Source organism: Tarenaya hassleriana, unplaced genomic scaffold (assembly GCF_000463585.1).
Source record: "Tarenaya hassleriana unplaced genomic scaffold, ASM46358v1 Cleome1, whole genome shotgun sequence".
NCBI lineage: Eukaryota > Viridiplantae > Streptophyta > Magnoliopsida > Brassicales > Cleomaceae > Tarenaya > Tarenaya hassleriana.
In genome coordinates this window covers 4184235-4203141 of record NW_010960187.1, presented here as the reverse complement: position 1 = coordinate 4203141, position 18907 = coordinate 4184235, and the positions used below count along the sequence as shown (strand labels likewise).

At 35.7% G+C, this 18907-nt stretch overlaps 4 protein-coding genes and 1 long non-coding RNA gene across 5 annotated transcripts; 2 read left to right on the top strand and 3 right to left on the bottom strand.

Moving 5' to 3' along the window:
- Window positions 1-526: 526 nt before the first annotated feature.
- On the bottom strand, window positions 527-1782 carry LOC104810166. The gene is made up of 2 exons (XR_771258.1): window positions 1627-1782; window positions 527-1152 (listed from the first exon to the last, which is right to left on the bottom strand). It is a non-coding gene; the product is annotated as an uncharacterized LOC104810166 (long non-coding RNA).
- A 3645-nt stretch (window positions 1783-5427) lies between these two features.
- On the top strand, window positions 5428-6592 carry LOC104810158 (ethylene-responsive transcription factor ERF012-like). Its single transcript, XM_010536359.1, has one exon. It carries the CDS (start codon window positions 5546-5548, stop codon window positions 6251-6253), a length of 708 nt encoding a protein of 235 aa, XP_010534661.1. The 5' UTR covers window positions 5428-5545; the 3' UTR covers window positions 6254-6592.
- A 3134-nt stretch (window positions 6593-9726) lies between these two features.
- LOC104824761 (junctophilin-3-like) lies at window positions 9727-11558 on the bottom strand. The gene is made up of 4 exons (XM_010556922.1): window positions 11403-11558; window positions 10844-11298; window positions 10325-10553; window positions 9727-10206 (listed from the first exon to the last, which is right to left on the bottom strand). Exons 1-4 carry the CDS (start codon window positions 11556-11558, stop codon window positions 10048-10050), a joined length of 999 nt encoding a protein of 332 aa, XP_010555224.1. The 3' UTR covers window positions 9727-10047.
- Window positions 11559-13780: 2222 nt separating this feature from the next.
- On the bottom strand, window positions 13781-15831 carry LOC104810152 (probable N-succinyldiaminopimelate aminotransferase DapC). The gene is made up of 2 exons (XM_010536353.2): window positions 15570-15831; window positions 13781-15128 (listed from the first exon to the last, which is right to left on the bottom strand). Exons 1-2 carry the CDS (start codon window positions 15798-15800, stop codon window positions 13974-13976), a joined length of 1386 nt encoding a protein of 461 aa, XP_010534655.1. The 5' UTR covers window positions 15801-15831; the 3' UTR covers window positions 13781-13973.
- A 182-nt stretch (window positions 15832-16013) lies between these two features.
- Window positions 16014-18064, top strand: LOC104810143. The gene is made up of 3 exons (XM_010536346.2): window positions 16014-16124; window positions 17077-17143; window positions 17648-18064. Exons 2-3 carry the CDS (start codon window positions 17094-17096, stop codon window positions 17880-17882), a joined length of 285 nt encoding a protein of 94 aa, XP_010534648.1. The 5' UTR covers window positions 16014-16124; window positions 17077-17093; the 3' UTR covers window positions 17883-18064.
- The last annotated feature ends 843 nt before the right edge of the window (window positions 18065-18907 follow it).

The window sequence follows — 18907 nt, the reverse complement described above, 5'->3', positions numbered from 1 at the left end:
GAAATCCACGTCATCCATTTCCTTTCCCCATCCAATATTTTTTTTTATTAGAAAGCAAATGTTACTCTAATGAAACTCAATGCTTTTTACTCGTAATAAGTTGCATCATTTCAAAGTACCCAACTCTTAGATATAATGGAAACCTATGAGCTGTAATAAATTCACCATATCCCTCTCTCCTCCATTATTTTAATTTCACCAACTCTAGGAAAAGGAAGTCCACGTTACAGCTTTCCGATTTTCATATTTGCTTGTTTTTCCCCTCAAAATTTGATTAGAATCTGGTTTTTATAAATAAAAATCGTAATTTTTAAAGAATTTTTCAGTTTTAGTTTTATTTGGGTATTAGAATATCGAATTTGGTTGGATATAATAATGTTTATTGGCTCTGGGTCAGATTTGTTTGACCGCACGGAAATTGGCGTGGCACCCTCATAGGAGAGGTTACAACAATATATATCCTCTTATATATATATATTATTGAGTTCGTCGATCACTTTTGTATGATTTCTGTTGGAAAAGGATATGAATATATAACCGGAAGTAACCCTTGAAAAATTAATGACAAAGATTAGTAAACTCCATGTCTGACATGTTCTCTAATGATTAAACGTACGAATGTACGATAATGGATATAACCCCTCTTTTTTCTCCTAGTTGTTGTCTTTTGATAAAGTTTGTGCCTAGATAAGTTTCTTCTTCTGGAAAGGCGATGGCCATGTTCTTGTTCAGGGCCTTGGGCAATCAAGCTAGGGTTTTGGCACTAGTGGAAAGAAGTCTTAGATATATCTTCCTGTTAATAATTGAAGGCAGCCCAACACCCTGTAAAGAAACCATTTCAAATGGCACCATCTCATGCTAGGCGCAACGGAAGGACAGAGGCTGGATCTTTTCCCAATCTTTGGCTGAAATGCCGATCCTCCAGTCAATTCCAAGGGTGATAGGAATAGTTTCCGGTTTCTTGAGTTGTAAATGCAAACTGACCATGGGATACATTTTTCTTGGTGGTGGAGTGTGTTGCCGAAAGGAGACGTCACCAATAAGAAGAGATCGGAGACATCAGACAAAATACGAACGAGACAGATACCCTCTTTAAGTTCAAAACATCAATGGCCTGGGAAGTACTTCGACTGGTACGTTCTGCCCATTGTTCTTCACATGCCACCAAGAGTTAACGAACACAATAAAAATGGTGAAACTGAAAGAGACGTTCAGCTTCAAATTAACAATGGCAAACATAGAGACAGTCAAGAACTTGAAACCATCAATCTAGCAGATGGCGATGGAAGATGACAATTGTTGAAGAAAACAGTCATGAGAACCAAAACCATAGCTCTGGAGATTCGGTTCAACCGAAAGATTTCTTTTTTCCAGAAAAATCTAAACTTTGTGAAGCCCAAATTAGTATATCATGATGCCCTTTTCATACAAATCACCATGTTTCGATCAAACCCAGAATTCACCATTTCGAACAAACTCAAACACTGAACGACATATGCAAACTACGATGTTCAAATTCCCTCTATCTATCCAAGAACCAACAAGTTTCACGACTTGATTCTGTTCACCAGAAGAACGGCAGCAATCTCCTCAAAGAATAATCAGAAACCCAAATCGAAATCGTACCTTAGAAGAAACGGTCGGCGAATTGTTAGGATTATGCTCGTCGACGACATAGTAATCGGCCAAAACAATCAATTCCGCGGCACAAGATCGCGAGAAAACCAATCCTTTCGACGCCATCGAAGAGACGACAAAGAGGAGCTCATGCGCGCAGGCGCCCGCGCGTGCGTTTAGATGGCGATAGTTAAGTTTTGGAAGGAGGTTTTTGTCACACGTCGTCGCAAAAATTCTCCAATCATTTTACGCCACGTGTCTGAAGAGCGCAAGCGTTTCGTTAATTTGGGCTGAAATTGTTAATAATGGGCCCACAGAATATATGGGCTCAATAATAGTGACAATATTTAGGCCTATATGCTTTGTCGTATGTTTCATAATCGAAAGCTGTTATCTAACATCGGAATTACATTAACGTACGGAAAATATATATATGATTTTTATATGTCGGACCAAAATTTTTTGGTTATGAATCTATCTCGGCACTCTTTAAATCTTATGGTACTGTTTTTTCCCCTTTCTTTTGACTCCGGTATATGATAGGTTTTATTTATGTTCACATATAATTTCTCTCACCTAATTTATATAAACAATAAATGTGCGGGAAGCCCTTTAATTTTGAAAAATAAAACATAATTGAAAGGATTTGGTAGGTGAACCAAATATATTATCAGAATCCAATTTTCGAACTTTCCCTAGAAATTTCTCCACGCACTTATTCACCCAATCCGAAAGTGGGAAATAGCCTAGCGTCAATCAATATATATATATATATATATATATAGGGAATATTTCGATTTTGTCGATAGAATTATGTCACTAGTTCATACATTTGTGGTTTCAACCTCCAACAATATCGCACCTTCTTCGAAATATCCCCATTTTCCAATTCACGTGTATATATATGTGTATACATATATGTTAAATTATTATATTGATTGAGATCTCATGGTTGAGAAGAAGGTACGGAGCGAGTACGGTGCCAGTTCAGAGACAGAGCATGGGCATTTTCGTCACAAAATAATTTTCTTTTGGTACCATGCATGGACGTACATGGCAAGATATTATGTGCATAATCTATGAAAATGTTGAATATACGCTTAATAACAAAATTACAATACCTGATTCTCCAAATTTAAGTAATTGGTAGAAATTTACATTAACGAAAAATGAATAGACACGTCGAATAGTGGATCTAAACATTTTATTTAGCAGTAAAGGAAAGAATTTACAGTTTGTGTTTATAAAATCTGAATACCAATCAAATTACCACTTAATCCCATAAAGTTGTTTAAAAAAAATATTCACCGCAGTACTTATCCTCCCTTTAATTGCACCGAGCATCCATCCGTCCATGGACACACCGATATAAAACATGAAGTAAATACGGTACGTAATTTAATCTTGAAAAATTAACTCTTGATTAAATTTTCACGCAGCCAACCATAGTTGACATTTTGATACATGGATCTCCAAATAAGATGTCAAAGAAGGCATGGGTTTGAACTTTGAAGAAGCCTCGATGCAATGAAAAGCGTTTCATGCAAAATTAATTTCAGATAATCGTAAAAACCGAGTTGAATTTAACTTTATATTAAAAAAATTTAAAAAAAAAAACAAATTTTGCTTTTTTAGATATCAATTTTTCAGATGGACCAGGAGTCCCGGACACATATAACGCACGGATCTTAATTTATTGGCTTTTACGTACTGCACTTGTACGTAGCTGCAACGTGAGTTTCGTGTCCATACGGACATGCATAAGTGGTGACAAGGCAATGTAATGTTTTGCATTAAATATTATAAGATAATACGGGTATTTGGTGAATCTAGTTAGACGAGTCATTCAAAGTCACAAAATTTTTATGATTACCATATTTTTAACGATTTTATGTGTTATAAATCTGCTAAATATGTAGAATGACTAACGAAATAATGACAGATTTTAATAAAAGAAAAAAGAAAGAAGGTGAAGTCGTAAAAAATATAGATGTAACATTTTTTCAGATCATTTATTTTTCTTTATATTTTACATATATTTTTTTAAAATTTATTTTCCGATTTTATCTTGAGCAATGAATGTAATTTCTCAATGATTTCGTCACCAAGGATGGTTGGTAAAGAAAATATGGCTATTAATACCCATTTTATTGTATTGCCCGTTCTTTTACTTTGGAGCATAATATCCTCATTAAATATTATATATAAACTATAAGGAAGAGAATTAATGAAACAAAAATTTATGAAAAAAAAATCAATTTACAATATACCAAAAAAAAAATCGTATGTCTGTGTGTTTATAAAAATAATAAAAACGAGAAAAGATAAATCAAGAACCAAAACGCGGTTTAGGGGTGCAAGGCAGAGAGACAACAGCTGTCTGTTGAAGTGAGTAGCTCTTGTCACTCGCTCCCACACGGCTTCCATAATGTCCGAATAAATTAACTAATGCAAAATATTTATTTTTTAAAATTAAATCTCATAGCAATTATGATCCCTTTTTTTATTAATTTAGATTCGATAATGTTTAATTTAGTTTATTTAATTGTTCTTATTGTTAGACCTAACATGTTCACGATGCTGCCTTGCCTTTTCCCATCTCATCCCATTCTTATTCCCTTTTATTATTTATGCTATCTCTTGCAATATAATCTTTTTGTTTTAACACATCCAACATGTCAATATTTTTTTTATATCATTTTATGCAGAGAAATTATAATCTAATTTTTTCACATAAATTATAATCTAATTATATATGGATATTGATAAGCCGCTTTCAATCTCTATCCTGCAATTTTCAATTTTCATACTCTCTCTCTCTCACACACACACACTAAATATCCATAAATTCGTATATATTGGTAAGTAAATATTAATTTTTTGTTTACAAATTATTTGGAATATGGTGAGATATAACTATGTTAATATGGAGATTATTACCCATTCTAATAGAATTGAAAATTGGAAAATTAAAAGAGTACAAAACTTTAAAAAAAATTACTGCTTTTATTTTTTTTTTCAAAAAAAAATACATATGATGTTTTAATGTGATAACGCTGTAAGATGTGAAAACAATGTGAAAAATGTCTCCAAATTATATACCTTGATTTGTTTTAGCATTATGACATAGTTTCAGAGACATTTGCATTTATTTTATCAAATAAACATATACACGCACCATAACATATATATACACCAATAATTAACCACCTCTTTAGAGGGCCATTTTCTCCGAAATGTCGTGGGATTGAAATATTCAAACGTAGCTGTAGTTTGCAAGCCTCGATGGTAACGTAATCGCAACCGAATGGAGTATGTGGAAATAAAATAACACACAGTCTCAACCTTAATTTCTTGGGCATGTCCCTGTATAATCTCTTTGTTCAGCAAGTGGATTCCGTACAGCTAGCTATACATTCCTTACACACCAATATTAACCCCTTTTTTTTCCAAGACCAACATGATCGAATTTTAATTTAAATCTGTAAACAATATAATATCACTGAATATCCATAGCAGCATGCGATTGTGTTTCAATAATGTAACATTAAAAAAGAAAAAAAATTAAGCACAAAAAATCCATTTAATATTATATATGTGCAAAAAAAAAAAAAGGACCTGTCATGCACCAAAACGTCACATTCATACATGTAACTGGAAACCATACTGTTTCTTTTTTTTTTCCATAACCATTCTATTTCGTTTGAACATATTTTTTTTATGTATAAAATATCGATTATTTAACTCTTACGCTCCATCCATCTGTCTATATAATGAACTCTTTGCATTATAACACAAGAACATATAGCACACAAACAAAACCCAACAGCATCTACACTTTCTCATTCGATCAATCCATTCACTAAACGATATCGCATTATCCGTATATTATATATCCAAATTATCACATCGATATATACATTGCAGAATGGTGAGATCGAAGCCTAAGATCCAAACCCAGATCATAAAAAAAGCAATGCCCTCGTCGTGTAAGAGTGTGAACGAGAAGAAGAAGTACAGAGGAGTGAGGATGAGAAGCTGGGGATCATGGGTGTCTGAAATTAGGGCACCGAATCAGAAGACAAGAATCTGGCTAGGTTCTTACTCAACTGCCGAAGCAGCTGCTAGGGCTTATGATGCTGCACTCTTGTGCCTCAAAGGCCCTAAAGCTAATCTTAATTTCCCAGACGTTTCATCTTCTGACCTTCTCATCGATGAAAATACCGTTTTGTCCCCCAAATCCATTCAAAGGGTCGCCGCTCAAGCCGCCAACTGTGTCTCCTTTGACCATTTTGCCCTTCATCGTCATCGACCATCACCATCGTTATCTTCAACATCATCGGCCTCCTCCCCTTCCGATCACGACAGTGATCATCATCGTGTCGATGACGACGACGATGTCATGCTACCGTTGATGGGATCTTTGAAGGGTTTCGATGAACCAGTGTCATTGATGGATGCATCATGGCGTGATTTTGTCAGTGATGATTATGATCATCATCATCGTAATGGGACGTTCTTCTTTGATGAAGTTTCGTTTGATTATTTTCCCCATCCGATGTCGATGATGACGACGGTGACGACGATCGACGACGTGTACGAAGATGCTGAGATTCCTCTTTGGAGTTTCAGCTGATCCGACGGTCCAAAATTAATAACCATATTCTTTAATTAATTGCTGATTATTTATCTTTGTCCTAATTACGGTCGTAATATTTTTTATGCTCAAGTTGCCTGTTGCTTGAAGAGAATTATGTATTACTAACGATCGAAAGCCGTCCGCATATGAAATATGTGTATATATATATACACATATATATATTAAATTCGGATACGTTTTGGTTTAGATAGGACAAAGCAAGATCACATGAACAGGAGGCTTTTTTTCTCTCCACTTGTTGACTCTTTCATGTGTATTTTTTATTTATTGTAATGTCGTTTATTGTACGATAATATGCGAAATTTGTTATTTAATCGTGTGTTTTTATTGTAATGAATTGCTAATAAACGATAAATATACTTCTTGCAATTCAATCTAGTTTGAATGTTTCAGATTAAAAAAACTTAATTTATATATTTTTTTAGATTTATATTGAGTTTCTCATTAAGTTTAAATCACATGGCATGTCTTTTCTTAAGTTCAAGCACCTTTTTCCCATATGATTCTCAGAGTACATTGAATTTGGTTATATTTCGGATTTAATATATTCGGACACAAAAATGCAATCTAATAAACAGCTCCGTATCACCGGGAGTGTTTTCCTCGTCTTCTGAAGTTTCTTTTTACGGATCCATGGAATAACCCAAAGTTAAAAACTTTAGTATAATTTTATATGTATAAATAGTATTAATTTTATATGGGAGGGGTCGTGTGAATTAGGTTGGGCTGGATATGATTGGGATGTATATTATCCAATTCTATGTATATTGGACTTATTAGAGGCTAAATCTAACAGGCCTTATATAGAATTGTTCTTGCTTATCATTGTTTATTATGGGCCCCAAAAGATTATTCTCAATAAATTAAGCTCAATATAAAATGGGCTCTCTTCGTTGGGTTTATTTAGGGTAACTATAATTGGGCTTTATAACAGTCTCGTAAATGTTATTATTTATATTAAGGGGGGGACTATACACACGATTTTGAGAATTTGAATCTTTAGAAATTAAATCATGAGATATACTTTATTTTCATAAGATCATATGTTTTAAACGGATATTTTATCAAGATTTAATATAAGAAATCGATAATTTGAATCTTTTCATTTATTTTTATTTTCAATTCAAATTCAGTAAATTTGTTTAAAATGAAAATATATTTATTCGGATTATCTTGTAGTTGAAATTTGGGTATTGAATGCACTTGTGATTCCAAGGAACCACTCTTTAAAGAATCAGAAAAATGATGAAATCACCATAACAGATTCTTTTGAAACCCCAACCGTATATACAGACAGGATATCAAAACTGGGTTTTGAATCAGACGCGGGAGAGTTGCCAAGCGCGTGAGGACAATCTTGAGAAGCCAAACTCTTGGCTTTCCCGAAAGAAAATTCGAAATCAAGATCTTAGAGGTTAGGTTAAATCTCATGTGCTCTCCTCTTACCAAAAGCCACTTCTATTGCTTATAGCTGTCCATTCACTTTCTCTTCCATATATGCTATATTATATATATATATATATATGTATATATCAAGCTTGTAGGAAACTCTCTTACCGTTTCCATGGCCAGTTCCTTTGTGGTCCATTGGGGGAATTCTAGAGTATGTTTCTAAGCTGAATCATTTGAAATCTGTTTGTTCTTTTTTCCTTTCTTCTTTAGGGAATTCTGTAGTACGTATTCAATTGAAAAAATAACAAAATACATGCGATTGAAAATGAAATACATGGTATGATAACCCCCCACACAATTTATTAAAAATAATAAATGAAATTCATTAAAATAATTACATTTTGAAATCATTTTTTATATGATACCCCCCCACCCCAAAAAAAAAAAAAAAAAACTCATATAGAGAGTGACAAAATCCATTGAAAAAGAAACAACAAAATCCAGAAAACACACACACACAATTTATTAAAAATAATCAATGAAATTCATTAAAATAATTACATTTTGAAATCATTTTTTTGGTATTTTTAAATTTTATCAAATATCTAACAAGAATATTTTATATATAAATATACACCGTACTAATTTTAAAATAATTACATAAGATTATTTCTAAGGTAGTGAAAATTAGAAAATGGATTTTTTATTTGAGTTTCTTCAGAATTAATAGTGTTTTTAAATAAGTTTATTGACAAGGGTCTTCTGACTCTGTAGAAATAAAGGAAGAAATCAGCCTCGAATTTTCTTTGTACCTTTTTTTTAAAAAAAATCTTTAAGCATAGATGACTCATGGATCATGACATTTTGACCAAAAAAAGTACCTAAAATTCTGGGGTTAGGAAATGAACCCCATTGGACCAACAATACGAGCAATTCATGCATTTATTTAAACCATTAAATATTATTATAATATTAACATAATAATGGATTGAAATTGAATGAGGCAGGGACATGCGTGCAGAAACAACCATACTCTTCCTGTTTCATAATAAATTACCCCTATCCCGACAGAACAATAATTTATATTGTTGGTGTTACAGATTTTGATTTCTGGGTGTTGTATATATATATATATATATTTTATTTATTTATTTATTTTAGTTTCTAATGAATGCATATACATAGAGGTACAGTACTTTCTGAAACTTCTTGGATTGACTGCTTTTTCCTCAAGATTTTTCTGCATGTGGAGTAATATTTGAATGTCTTGAAATCCAAAATTCAAAGGCTTATGTTTCAGTCAAATGTTGATGTAAGCAAAATTACCATGGGAAATACATGTGCCAAATTCAATGTAGATTTATTTTTTTCATATGAATTGTTTCCAAATTCAAATTTTATTTTAAAAATTTATTATTATTTTTTGTTTGTATATTGCCATTAATGTATCAAATCAGTTTTCAAACCATTTTTTTTTGTTGGGTATGACTGGGAAATTATTATTTGGGGAGGGTTAAATAATGATGAACATATTTTAAAACGGGTATGGCTGTGTTTATGTAGAATATTTGACACTTGGATTATGATGCAAAAGGAAACCAATCCAGCAGGAAATCATGTGACTCTTGGGAATATATATATATAATATGAAACGGATAACTACATATAAAACCCAAACATTATCATCCATAGACGATGATCATGGCGACTGCGGCATTATTTTAGATAAGAAAACAAAGTCGCATTTGATGTGTTCTTGTCGTGAATCTTACTCGACGTTTATTGAAATTGTCTATAAATATCTATTAAAAAAAATATTCATTCTACAATTGCAGAACAATAGGGAAAAAGAATGCAGAATATTTCTTACGTGTGACAACTTAGAGATCGTATTGGTTGGATGCATTGATATTATTATTGGTTTTCCAAGATATGGACAAAGCTGTCTGGTGTTGACAATTCTCGTAGAACCCAAAATGGTTACTTAAAATAAATAATTATTTTCCACATCTAATTTTCGAAATACCAAATTAAAAAGAGAATTGCAGGCCATAACGTCATCAGTCAAGAGAGAGGAGTTTTATGTTTTCAGAAGAAATTTTGATTTATACAAATATTAAGCATATTAGGGTGTTTATGTACAGATTACAGAAATTTCGAAAAAGGGAAAGACTTTGGAACCGAAACCCGAAAATAATCGGATCCAATCCGAACCGAAACCCGAAATACCCGACCCTAAATGCCACTCTCTCTTAGACCTCTGGAGTAAGCTCTCTTCTTTTGTTGGCTCACCAGGGTTTAACATACAGATATATGTATATGGAGAGAAGGAATCTTAACAAAAAAAATCTACACTTTTGTGTTGCTTGGCTTTCACTTCAAGTTTCACAGAATTTACCATCCATTTGATTCTGAACAGCTTTCACAGCTGCCACCCTTGCGGCTGTAGCGGCTTTGTTAGCTGCTGAAACTGCCCGGCTCACCTCCTCCTCCACCCGTCTCATATTTCCGGCCTTCTTCGCAGTTTCTCGGGCCGCCTATGAGATCAGAAAACAATAGTTTACACAGCTTTTCTATTTCAAAGTTTTCAACCATTTGGAACTAAAAGTTTCATCCTTTTCACTGAATCAGACGATGATGGAGCGGTGAATTTACCTGAACGGCTCTGCGAACTGGCTCGCCCGTTGGAGGAAGACGGGTTCGAAGATTTCCGTCATCCCATTCACCAGATTTCATGTCACCGTTCCTGAAAGTGTATATGCCATAGCCTTGCTTACGCCCCTCGTGCCATGCTCCTTCGTAACAGTGGCCGTTGGCAAAACGATATACGCCAAAGCCGTGGATCTTGTCTCCGAAATACTCACCTGCGTATTTATCTCCATTCCTGCAAAAAGATTGATATATTTAGAGAGAGACCCTTTTAGTTCAGTTCAGTTCAGTGTCCTGAGATTCTAAGGAGAGAGTGAGCATCAAAAGCATGAGATATAAACTCTAAGGAGCCATGAAATCTATAACAACAGATTCAGGAATTACCCAGATCAAATTCTCACGAATCTCTCTCAAATCTAGACTAATATTCAGATTTCTAGGCCATGAAGATCCAAAAGATCTCTCTAGTACCAAGAAGCATCTGCAGATATGCAGAAAAGATCAGAAAGTGATGTAAGAAGATACCTGAAATGGTAAGATCCAAGTCCATGTTTGACAGCAGACTTGAATTCCCCAACATAGCAACTGCCATCAGCACAGGTCTGAACACCAAACCCATGGCTCTGACCGTTGACCCATTCTCCCGCATAACAATCTCCTGTGTAGAACCTGTAAACTCCATAGCCATGTCTCAGGCCTTGCCTGTATTGACCCTTGTATCTACTTCCCCTTGCCCAGCTCTCTATCCCATACCCATCGTATCTTCCATCGATCCAATCCCCTTCGTACCTTCCGTTCACGAAATAGTAGTATACCCCACTTCCATTGCATTTTCCTTTATGAAACTCTCCTTCGTAGAAATCGCCATTGCTATAGAACTCAACCCCTTCCCTTATCAGTTTCTTCCCTCTCTGGGCCTTGTTTTTTTCCGGTTTTGAATCGCCTATGTACCATTGAACCGGTTTCGATGGGCTCCTGCTCTGAATTCATTAAATCTGGTCCCGTCTCTCTCTCTCTCTCCCCCAATTCGCACGTTAAATAACCCGAAACCCGGTCCAAGTCCCCAGATTCTCTCTCTCTGTACAAAGTGAGCTTCTTTCTTCAGCTTCGCCGCCGTTCTCCATCTCCGGTGTGGAGAAAACACGACGACGACGAAGAGCTTCATCGAATATTCTCTACCTTCAGAGATCTCTCTGGCTGCGATACTCTGTGGGACGATGCAGTGGTGGTTATCGTGCATCCGCCTGAGATGTCGCCGGCGAAATCGAGAACGACGGTGGTGACGATAATCTCACGTTACAGAAGATTCTCGTGATCATATTTTTTTTTTGTTTTTTTTTTATCGAGGGAAATGGACGCTCTTCGTCGTCGTCGTGTTTTCTCCACACCGGAGATGGAGAACGGCGGCGAAGCTGAAGAAAGAAGCTCACTTTGTACAGAGAGAGAGAATCTGGGGACTTGGACCGGGTTTCGGGTTATTTAACGTGCGAATTGGGGGAGAGAGAGAGAGAGACGGGACCAGATTTAATGATAACCGTTAGATTAAGATCTGACGGTTGTTAAGGTTACATGGTAAATCGTGGCCGTTGGATGAAGTCCGGTCTTGACGGGAATATATCGGTCGTCGGATCCAGACCCGGACACTTTTTAGCTTTACTGTTGCAGGCCGGCACGTGCCGCCACACACACTAATTTTTTTTCCAATGCCTTTTTCTGAATTTTATTTTTATTTTAATATCCGTACTTTACTCCTTTCTTGCAAGAAATCTGTTGACAATAGATACTGGTTTTCATAAAATTTAATCTTTTCATTTGCAAATAAACACTAAATAGTTTAAAAGGTTGAAAAATGTATATTAAATCCAAAATCTAGTTATATTCATAAATAAATCTATTATTTTCCTCACAATGTTCACTTTAACATTCTTGTATTTGATGCTTCATGATGATTTTTTTTTGTTCCACGTACCATCCATCATCATTGATTGTTTTTTGGTAAGATATTTGGTACAAAAAAGTTGGTGATCCTCCAATCGGACGGTTGAGATGAATCAAAAGATAAAAGCTTTGTGCAATTTGACGAGGAAAAAGAAAGATGAAGAAATGAGAAGATATGGTTGGATCAAATTTGGACTAAACCATGTAGCCAAACATCCTCTTGGAATATTTGTGGCATTGAAAGCCTATACATTAAATTTAAGATTAGATGTGGATATATCTTAGTTTGTGAATCAATTTCTATTATTATTTTATTTATATTTGTATATAGAAAAAAATAAATCCGTTATATTTTTTATTGTTTTTATCTGATTTCATTCCATAATAGATTTTTTTTTTATTAAAATTGTATCTAAACTTCTCATTTTGTTTTTCTGATTATTTTTATATTTAAAACATATTTTATTAATTGATTGTATAAGACCTTATTGATTTTTTTGTTTGGTTATTATATATCTGAAGTAAAATATATGAAATATATTGTTTTTTTAAACACATTCTTTGGATAATTGTTCATAAATGATGTTATTAATAATTTGTGAAAAAAATGGTGTAGTAGTACGAAGAGTTTTTAATAATCGTGGCTATGAAGAACTTTTTTTAATCATTAGAATATTAAAAATCCATTATTAACACATTTAATTGGAAATAAAACGAGATCGACTATAAATGAAAAGAACATACACACACACATGGACATTGGCCACTACCATTACGCTTAATTCTCCAATATCAGCTCTTTTGATTTTTGGATACATATAAACCAAATATTTGATATTATTATTATTATTATTATTATTATTATTATTATTATTATTATTATTATTATTATTATTATTATTATTATTATTATTATTATTATTATTATTATTACTATTATTATTGCACAAAACTGAATATAAGACCCATGAATCAAACGGGGTAGGTTTATGCTAATGCAGGTTAAGACTATCTTTTAATTAAATATTATATTCTATATGAAAAAAAAATTCTTAGCATCTTTTTTTTCTGGTCTTATTTTCTATGCGTTTCTGTAATGCATTATATTATATTTCAACCTAAAAGAATTTTATATACAGACGGAAATAGAGGGAATTTATTTTAAAAAAAATGCTAGAGTTTCTCAGTCTTGGGAAGGTTCAATAGTGTAAGCCAAGGGGGCATAGTGCCGTATGATTATTGGCTTCCCATTTCACACATTATTAGCTTTTCTTAAACAACAATATCAAATCAAATTATTCATTGATTATTATTGATAAAATAATTGCAGAAGAAGAATATAAACTTATATATATAAAATAATATGATTCATCAAAGCAAACATCACTGTCGTGAATTCTCAAAGTCAATGTTTGATAAATTCATCTACTTTTAACTTTCGGCAAAGGCAGGCTATCTTACGATTGTCACACCAGTTATCTGATAAAATTTTATTTCTGAGCTTAATGATTATTTTCTGAAATAAAACTTCAAATAATTTCATTTATTAATTTACCCATGGAGTTAATGACAACATCATGGAAATGGGTCCAGGGGATTACAACATGAGATCACGATAGATCTCGAATGTCTTGAAGAGTTTCAGATCAAACTGAAAGGAACATAACACTAAACAGCCAGAGACATCATCATCTCCCATCCTCAGGCAATGAGACTTTCAGATTATTCTCTGCAACTTCTGCTTCATTCTCTCCACAGCAGACCTTAACGTCTCTTCGTCCTTACAGAATGTGAACCTCACCAAGTTCTTCCCTTCTTCCGGGTTCAAGTAAAAGACGCTCGTGGGAATAGCCACGACCCCGATTTCCTTTATGAGGTACTCGCAGAATTCAACATCGTTATCCAACCCGAATGGTGAATGATCAACAACTACAAAGTAGGTCCCGCTTGACGGGTAAACATTAAACCCAACCTCTCTTAAACCCGTCACCAGAATCTCCTTTTTCGCCAAGTAGTCTCTTTTCAGCTCTTCGTAGTAAGAATCCGGAGCTTTGAGAGCTGTCATTGCTGCCCATTGCATTGGTGTCGAGGTTGCAAAAGTCAGGTAAGAGTGTGCTAACCGAACTCCTCGTGTCAACTCAGGTGATGCGATTGCCCACCCAATCTTCCAACCCGTTAAAGAAAACGTCTTCCCCAAGGAATTCATGGTCACAGTTCTTTCATACATACCAGGAAGCGAAGCAATGGAGATGTGATCCATTTCAAATGCCAGCTTATCGTACACTTCATCTGAGAATACCAACACATCATTCTCAATGCAGAGAGACGCAATAGTTTCTAGTTCCTCCCTTGTGAACATCTTACCAGTCGGGTTGTGTGGAGTGTTGAGGAGGATAGCACGGGTATTTTTAGATATTGCGGATTTGAGCTCGTCCATAGGGACAGCGAAATCGGGTGGACGTAAAGTGATTCCCTTGATTTTGGCGCCGGCCATGGAGAGAGTCGCTTCATAAGAATCATAAAAGGGTGCAAAGAGAATCACTTCATCACCAGGATTGATCAATCCCAATACAGTAGCAGCTATGGCTTCAGTGCAACCAGATGTGACGGTTACTTCTTTCTCGGGATCAACCACAAGCCCACTATCTTTCTGGAACCGAGCAGCAATGGCAGCATTGAATTCGAGAACCCCATGTCCCCGGGCATACTGATTTTTACCATCCGTGATGGCTTGGATAGCAGCTTCTTTGACGAAATCAGGACCATCGAAATTGGGGAAGCCTTGACCAAGGTTTATTGCTCCATGTTTGATGGCTAGCATGCTCATTTGGGTAAAGATCGTGGTCTTGAACTTCTCCAACCGCTTTGCAACCTAAACATAAGTTCCGGTGGGTGTCAGAAAATAGGAAACTATACTAGGAAATAGACAAGAGTGTGGATAATAGCCAAATGGAAAGAAGAAAGGCAAGAAGAACAGATAAACTCTTATCATTTAATGCTTTCGTAGGAGGTGATATTGCACGCTTACTAGGTTTCACATGACTATACATATCTGTCCTTAAGCCAACTGATCTCTCCAACACATCAAACTGTGATACCAAGACATAAGAGATTATATAGGAAACGCAAAACGGTCAGCTGTGAAGTAAGGATCGGTGAAACCAACAACAGGCTTTGTTTGGTGGATACAATTAGCTACATTCATGGCACAATCCGATCAAACAATCAAACCAACGGCACAATCCGATCGTCACGCGACAGATATGAATAAGAATCGAAAACCCAGAACACGAGTAGAAAGAAGATCGGTCACCTGCGAGGGTTTCTGGGTCTGCTGAGTTGACTCATTCTGAGTCGAAACGGTCGACATGGTCGCTCCGAGAGAAGAGTAGATCGGAGCTGGTGGTTTCCGTATTCGGACAGAACCGGAGCTCCGCAGGAAGAAATGATTCGAGAGGCCCAAAAAAGACAGGGACGAGGATCTGAAGCTAAGTTGTGTAAGCATTCCAGAATGTGTCCAGGTACATTGAGAATGCATGACCATGAATCTAGTACCTTTAGGGTTTATGATTCGCCCCCAATTTGGGAATTTCTATGTCCAATGAATTTGGAGGTTGAGTGGGCTTTTATGGGCTCAGATACTTAAGTTACCACTTAGTTATTAGGCTTTTATCGGCGGGCTTCAAGAAGAAAGATCCAATTTTGTGGCCCAGTCGATTTTGGATTAAAAGTTGACCCGACTCGCTCAAATCGACCCGACTCGGTCATCCTACACGGGCCCGTCGACTCAACAGGGCGTCACCGGATTGTCCGAAAGCTCTCGGCTTTTTTTCTCCCCTCCCTTCTTTCGTCAGCCGAATCGAGAAGGGTAATCGAAAAATTCTCTCTTTCTCGTCGAATGTTTCCGATGTTGATTCGATTTGCAATGTTGGGTTGATTGAGAATTGCGTAACCTAGGGAATTTGTTTCTCGTGTCGTGTGTGATCTCTATGTCTTTCACTGTTCGTGTTATGTTAGGCGTTTTTGTTTGTAAAGTGTTAGTTGAAAACACAGCCGCATAATATGTTCTTGTAGTTTCCGATGTTGATGGATTAACCTGTTTTCACTTGATTTTATTTTTCTTTTTCCCTACTATCAGAATTGTGTTTCCACTTTCTCGGACCTGAAACTGCACAGAAATTTAGAATGAACAAATCTCCCTGAATTTTCCGGGTTCAATCCAATTCCTACCATGGGTTGTTTACTTGATGAACTTTGTTTTATTATAGATATAATTTCACTCCGTTCTGTGTGCTTCCTATGTTGTGCTCTAGTTTCCCCTTTCTTTCTTTCACAAAGCTGGTTTCTTGCTTGTATCTACTGGGAACTGTTTCTTACTATACTGTGAAACAGAGTTCCCTCTGCGAGCATTGAGTGTTCTGTATAGTATCGTATTTCTTGGACGACTCAGGCATTTAGGACGGTGATCTTATTTGTATCCACGGTATATATATGAGTTTGGTTACTAGATTTGTCATTCCTGCCATCGGTAGTTTGCATAGTCTGATGAATTGCCCCTTTTTTTCATAGACATCCCAGAGTTTGAGAGGGGAATCGGTGAACATACTGTAACTTCCTAGGGATTTATCTGTGATTTCTACCCCGCTGTTCCTGATATAGTGATGTGTTAAACTCGTTAACACAGCAGTTTCGGTTTTTACTTGAACTCGCTTTGATTTTTCAGGTTAGCCAGGACAGCTGCATAGGAGTTCTTCATTTGATTTATAGACTGTATAAAATTTATCCTGAAAAGGGTTTAACTTCATATTTCTGTTTTTCAGAGACTAAGGAAAAGAAAATGGGAAGCCAGGAGAATGTGAAGCACCTTGAGGAATGCTCAGTTTCCAAGTTAGTTGCTTCTTTGATTTTACCCTTGAAAATTTGTCTTCTTAATTTTCATCATCTGCATTGTTAGGCAAGTGGTTGTACCCTGCCATTGTGTTTGTCATCATAATCTTTAAATACCGTCCCGGTTTGGTACTGAAAAGGAATAAACTAGGTGTAGATAGCTTTCACCATGGCCATAAACCTGGACATAGTTGTGAATTGTTTTATATGAGATGTGTGATTTTGAAGCAATCAGTGTATTTAAGAGTTTTCAGTTAAGGGACTGCCTGCGATACTTCAGATTTGAACATGAATGTGAAGCTTTTTTCAGCAATGTGCTCTATAGCTGATTTCTCGGGTTGTCATCTGTAATTTGCATTAGGATGAATTCTTCATTCTTGCCCCAAGTCAAAACTCTCAAATACACTGTCACTGATCGCTTCAAGTATGAAACCATCATTCATGGTGAAAGCTGCAACTGCATATTTAAATTCCTCGTCTTTTTTTTTTTTTCTGTGGTGACAGTGCACTAGGGACATGGGTTTTCTCGGTTCTTGGGGCATTGGCCGCAATTCCAGTGGGAATCAAACGCAAGTCTTTAGCACCACTCGTGTTCTTTGGCACGACCGGGACAATGCTCGACATCATAATTGGTGTCAGTCAGTGCGAGAGAGAGCACGCTGAACGTCAGATGAAGTTACTAGAAGCTCAGAACGCTTCAGCCGACCCCGACTCCACGACCTTTTCCGAGTCAGATTAAAACATCTTCCATTTTCAATGTCTTGCCCCCTTTTTTCAGTTCAATGGAGAACTTGTAATAAGAGATCCATTCTGTATTTTGCATCAGTGAACGTGTAAGGCCATTTCACGCTGAATGCGTCTCAAGAACAAGTTGAGAACGAAGGTTTTTCATGACTTTCCTGTATTTGCGTAGTTTCTCTTTTGGCTTTCTTGATTAACGTAATATACACATGCATGCATGCATGCATGCATGAATTCCCATGTTGATATATAGATACGCAGAGCAAATGTACGTATAAAATTACAGATACATACATGCGTATGTATATGGAAAGGCATTCTATATGTATTGTGGTTACGTACATTTCCTGAAAATGCAGGATTTGCGGTTCTTTGGTGGGATAAAGTAAACTAATTTATACAACTGAGGGTTGCCGCAGATGTCGGTGCATGCGCTTCTACACTTCTCAAGAGTTGCGTTCTCCGCTGTCGCCATGCATTCTTTTGTAACGCATCGCTTAACGCAACCCTCCTTCTCATCTTCCGAGCGACTAACCTCCACCATTAACGTTATCGATAATAACGTTATGATCGCTAACGTTCTACATATTCTTCCCGACATTAGTATTTCTCTCTCTCTTTTTTTTTTTATTTTCTAATCGATTTTCCTTGAGTTTTTTTTTTTTGGAAGAGAGTTGAATTGATATATAAACGTTATTGTTATATCTATTTTGAGGGTTTTGGAGATAATAAATATATGGGTAATTTGGTTTCACTTAAACAAACCACTAATAATAGGGTTTTTTATTTTGGGTCCTCGTCATTAAATTTAGTAAAGGGTTGTCAACAATATTTGACTGCTGACTTAACAGTTGCAAAATTTAATTTTTACCCCAAAATTATGCAACCCCGGATAAATTATGACCCTTGTTCAATGATCATAACCTTTGGATGATATTTGTTTATGTTACGAAACAAGTGCTAATGGAACAAAGGGAAAGGCCTCTTAGTTGCCAGTTTCCAACTCATTCGATTGCAATGATC

What these genes read in the sequence shown, in the direction of transcription:
- LOC104810143 (XM_010536346.2), top strand. Translation starts at nt 17,094, where the DNA reads ATGGGAAGCCAGGAGAATGTGAAGCACCTTGAGGAATGCTCAGTTTCC. An exon ending in GAGGAATGCTCAGTTTCCAA is followed by an intron (nt 17,144 to 17,647) that starts GTTAGTTGCTTC and finishes CTGTGGTGACAG; the next exon opens with TGCACTAGGGACATGGGTTT.
- LOC104810152 (XM_010536353.2), bottom strand. Translation starts at nt 15,800, where the DNA reads ATGGTCATGCATTCTCAATGTACCTGGACACATTCTGGAATGCTTACA. An exon ending in AGACCCAGAAACCCTCGCAG is followed by an intron (nt 15,129 to 15,569) that starts GTGACCGATCTT and finishes ACTTATGTTTAG; the next exon opens with GTTGCAAAGCGGTTGGAGAA.
- LOC104810158 (XM_010536359.1), top strand. Translation starts at nt 5,546, where the DNA reads ATGGTGAGATCGAAGCCTAAGATCCAAACCCAGATCATAAAAAAAGCA.
- LOC104824761 (XM_010556922.1), bottom strand. Translation starts at nt 11,558, where the DNA reads ATGCACGATAACCACCACTGCATCGTCCCACAGAGTATCGCAGCCAGA. An exon ending in TGAAGAAAGAAGCTCACTTT is followed by an intron (nt 11,299 to 11,402) that starts GTACAGAGAGAG and finishes TAATGAATTCAG; the next exon opens with AGCAGGAGCCCATCGAAACC. An exon ending in CAGTTCGCAGAGCCGTTCAG is followed by an intron (nt 10,207 to 10,324) that starts GTAAATTCACCG and finishes CTGATCTCATAG; the next exon opens with GCGGCCCGAGAAACTGCGAA.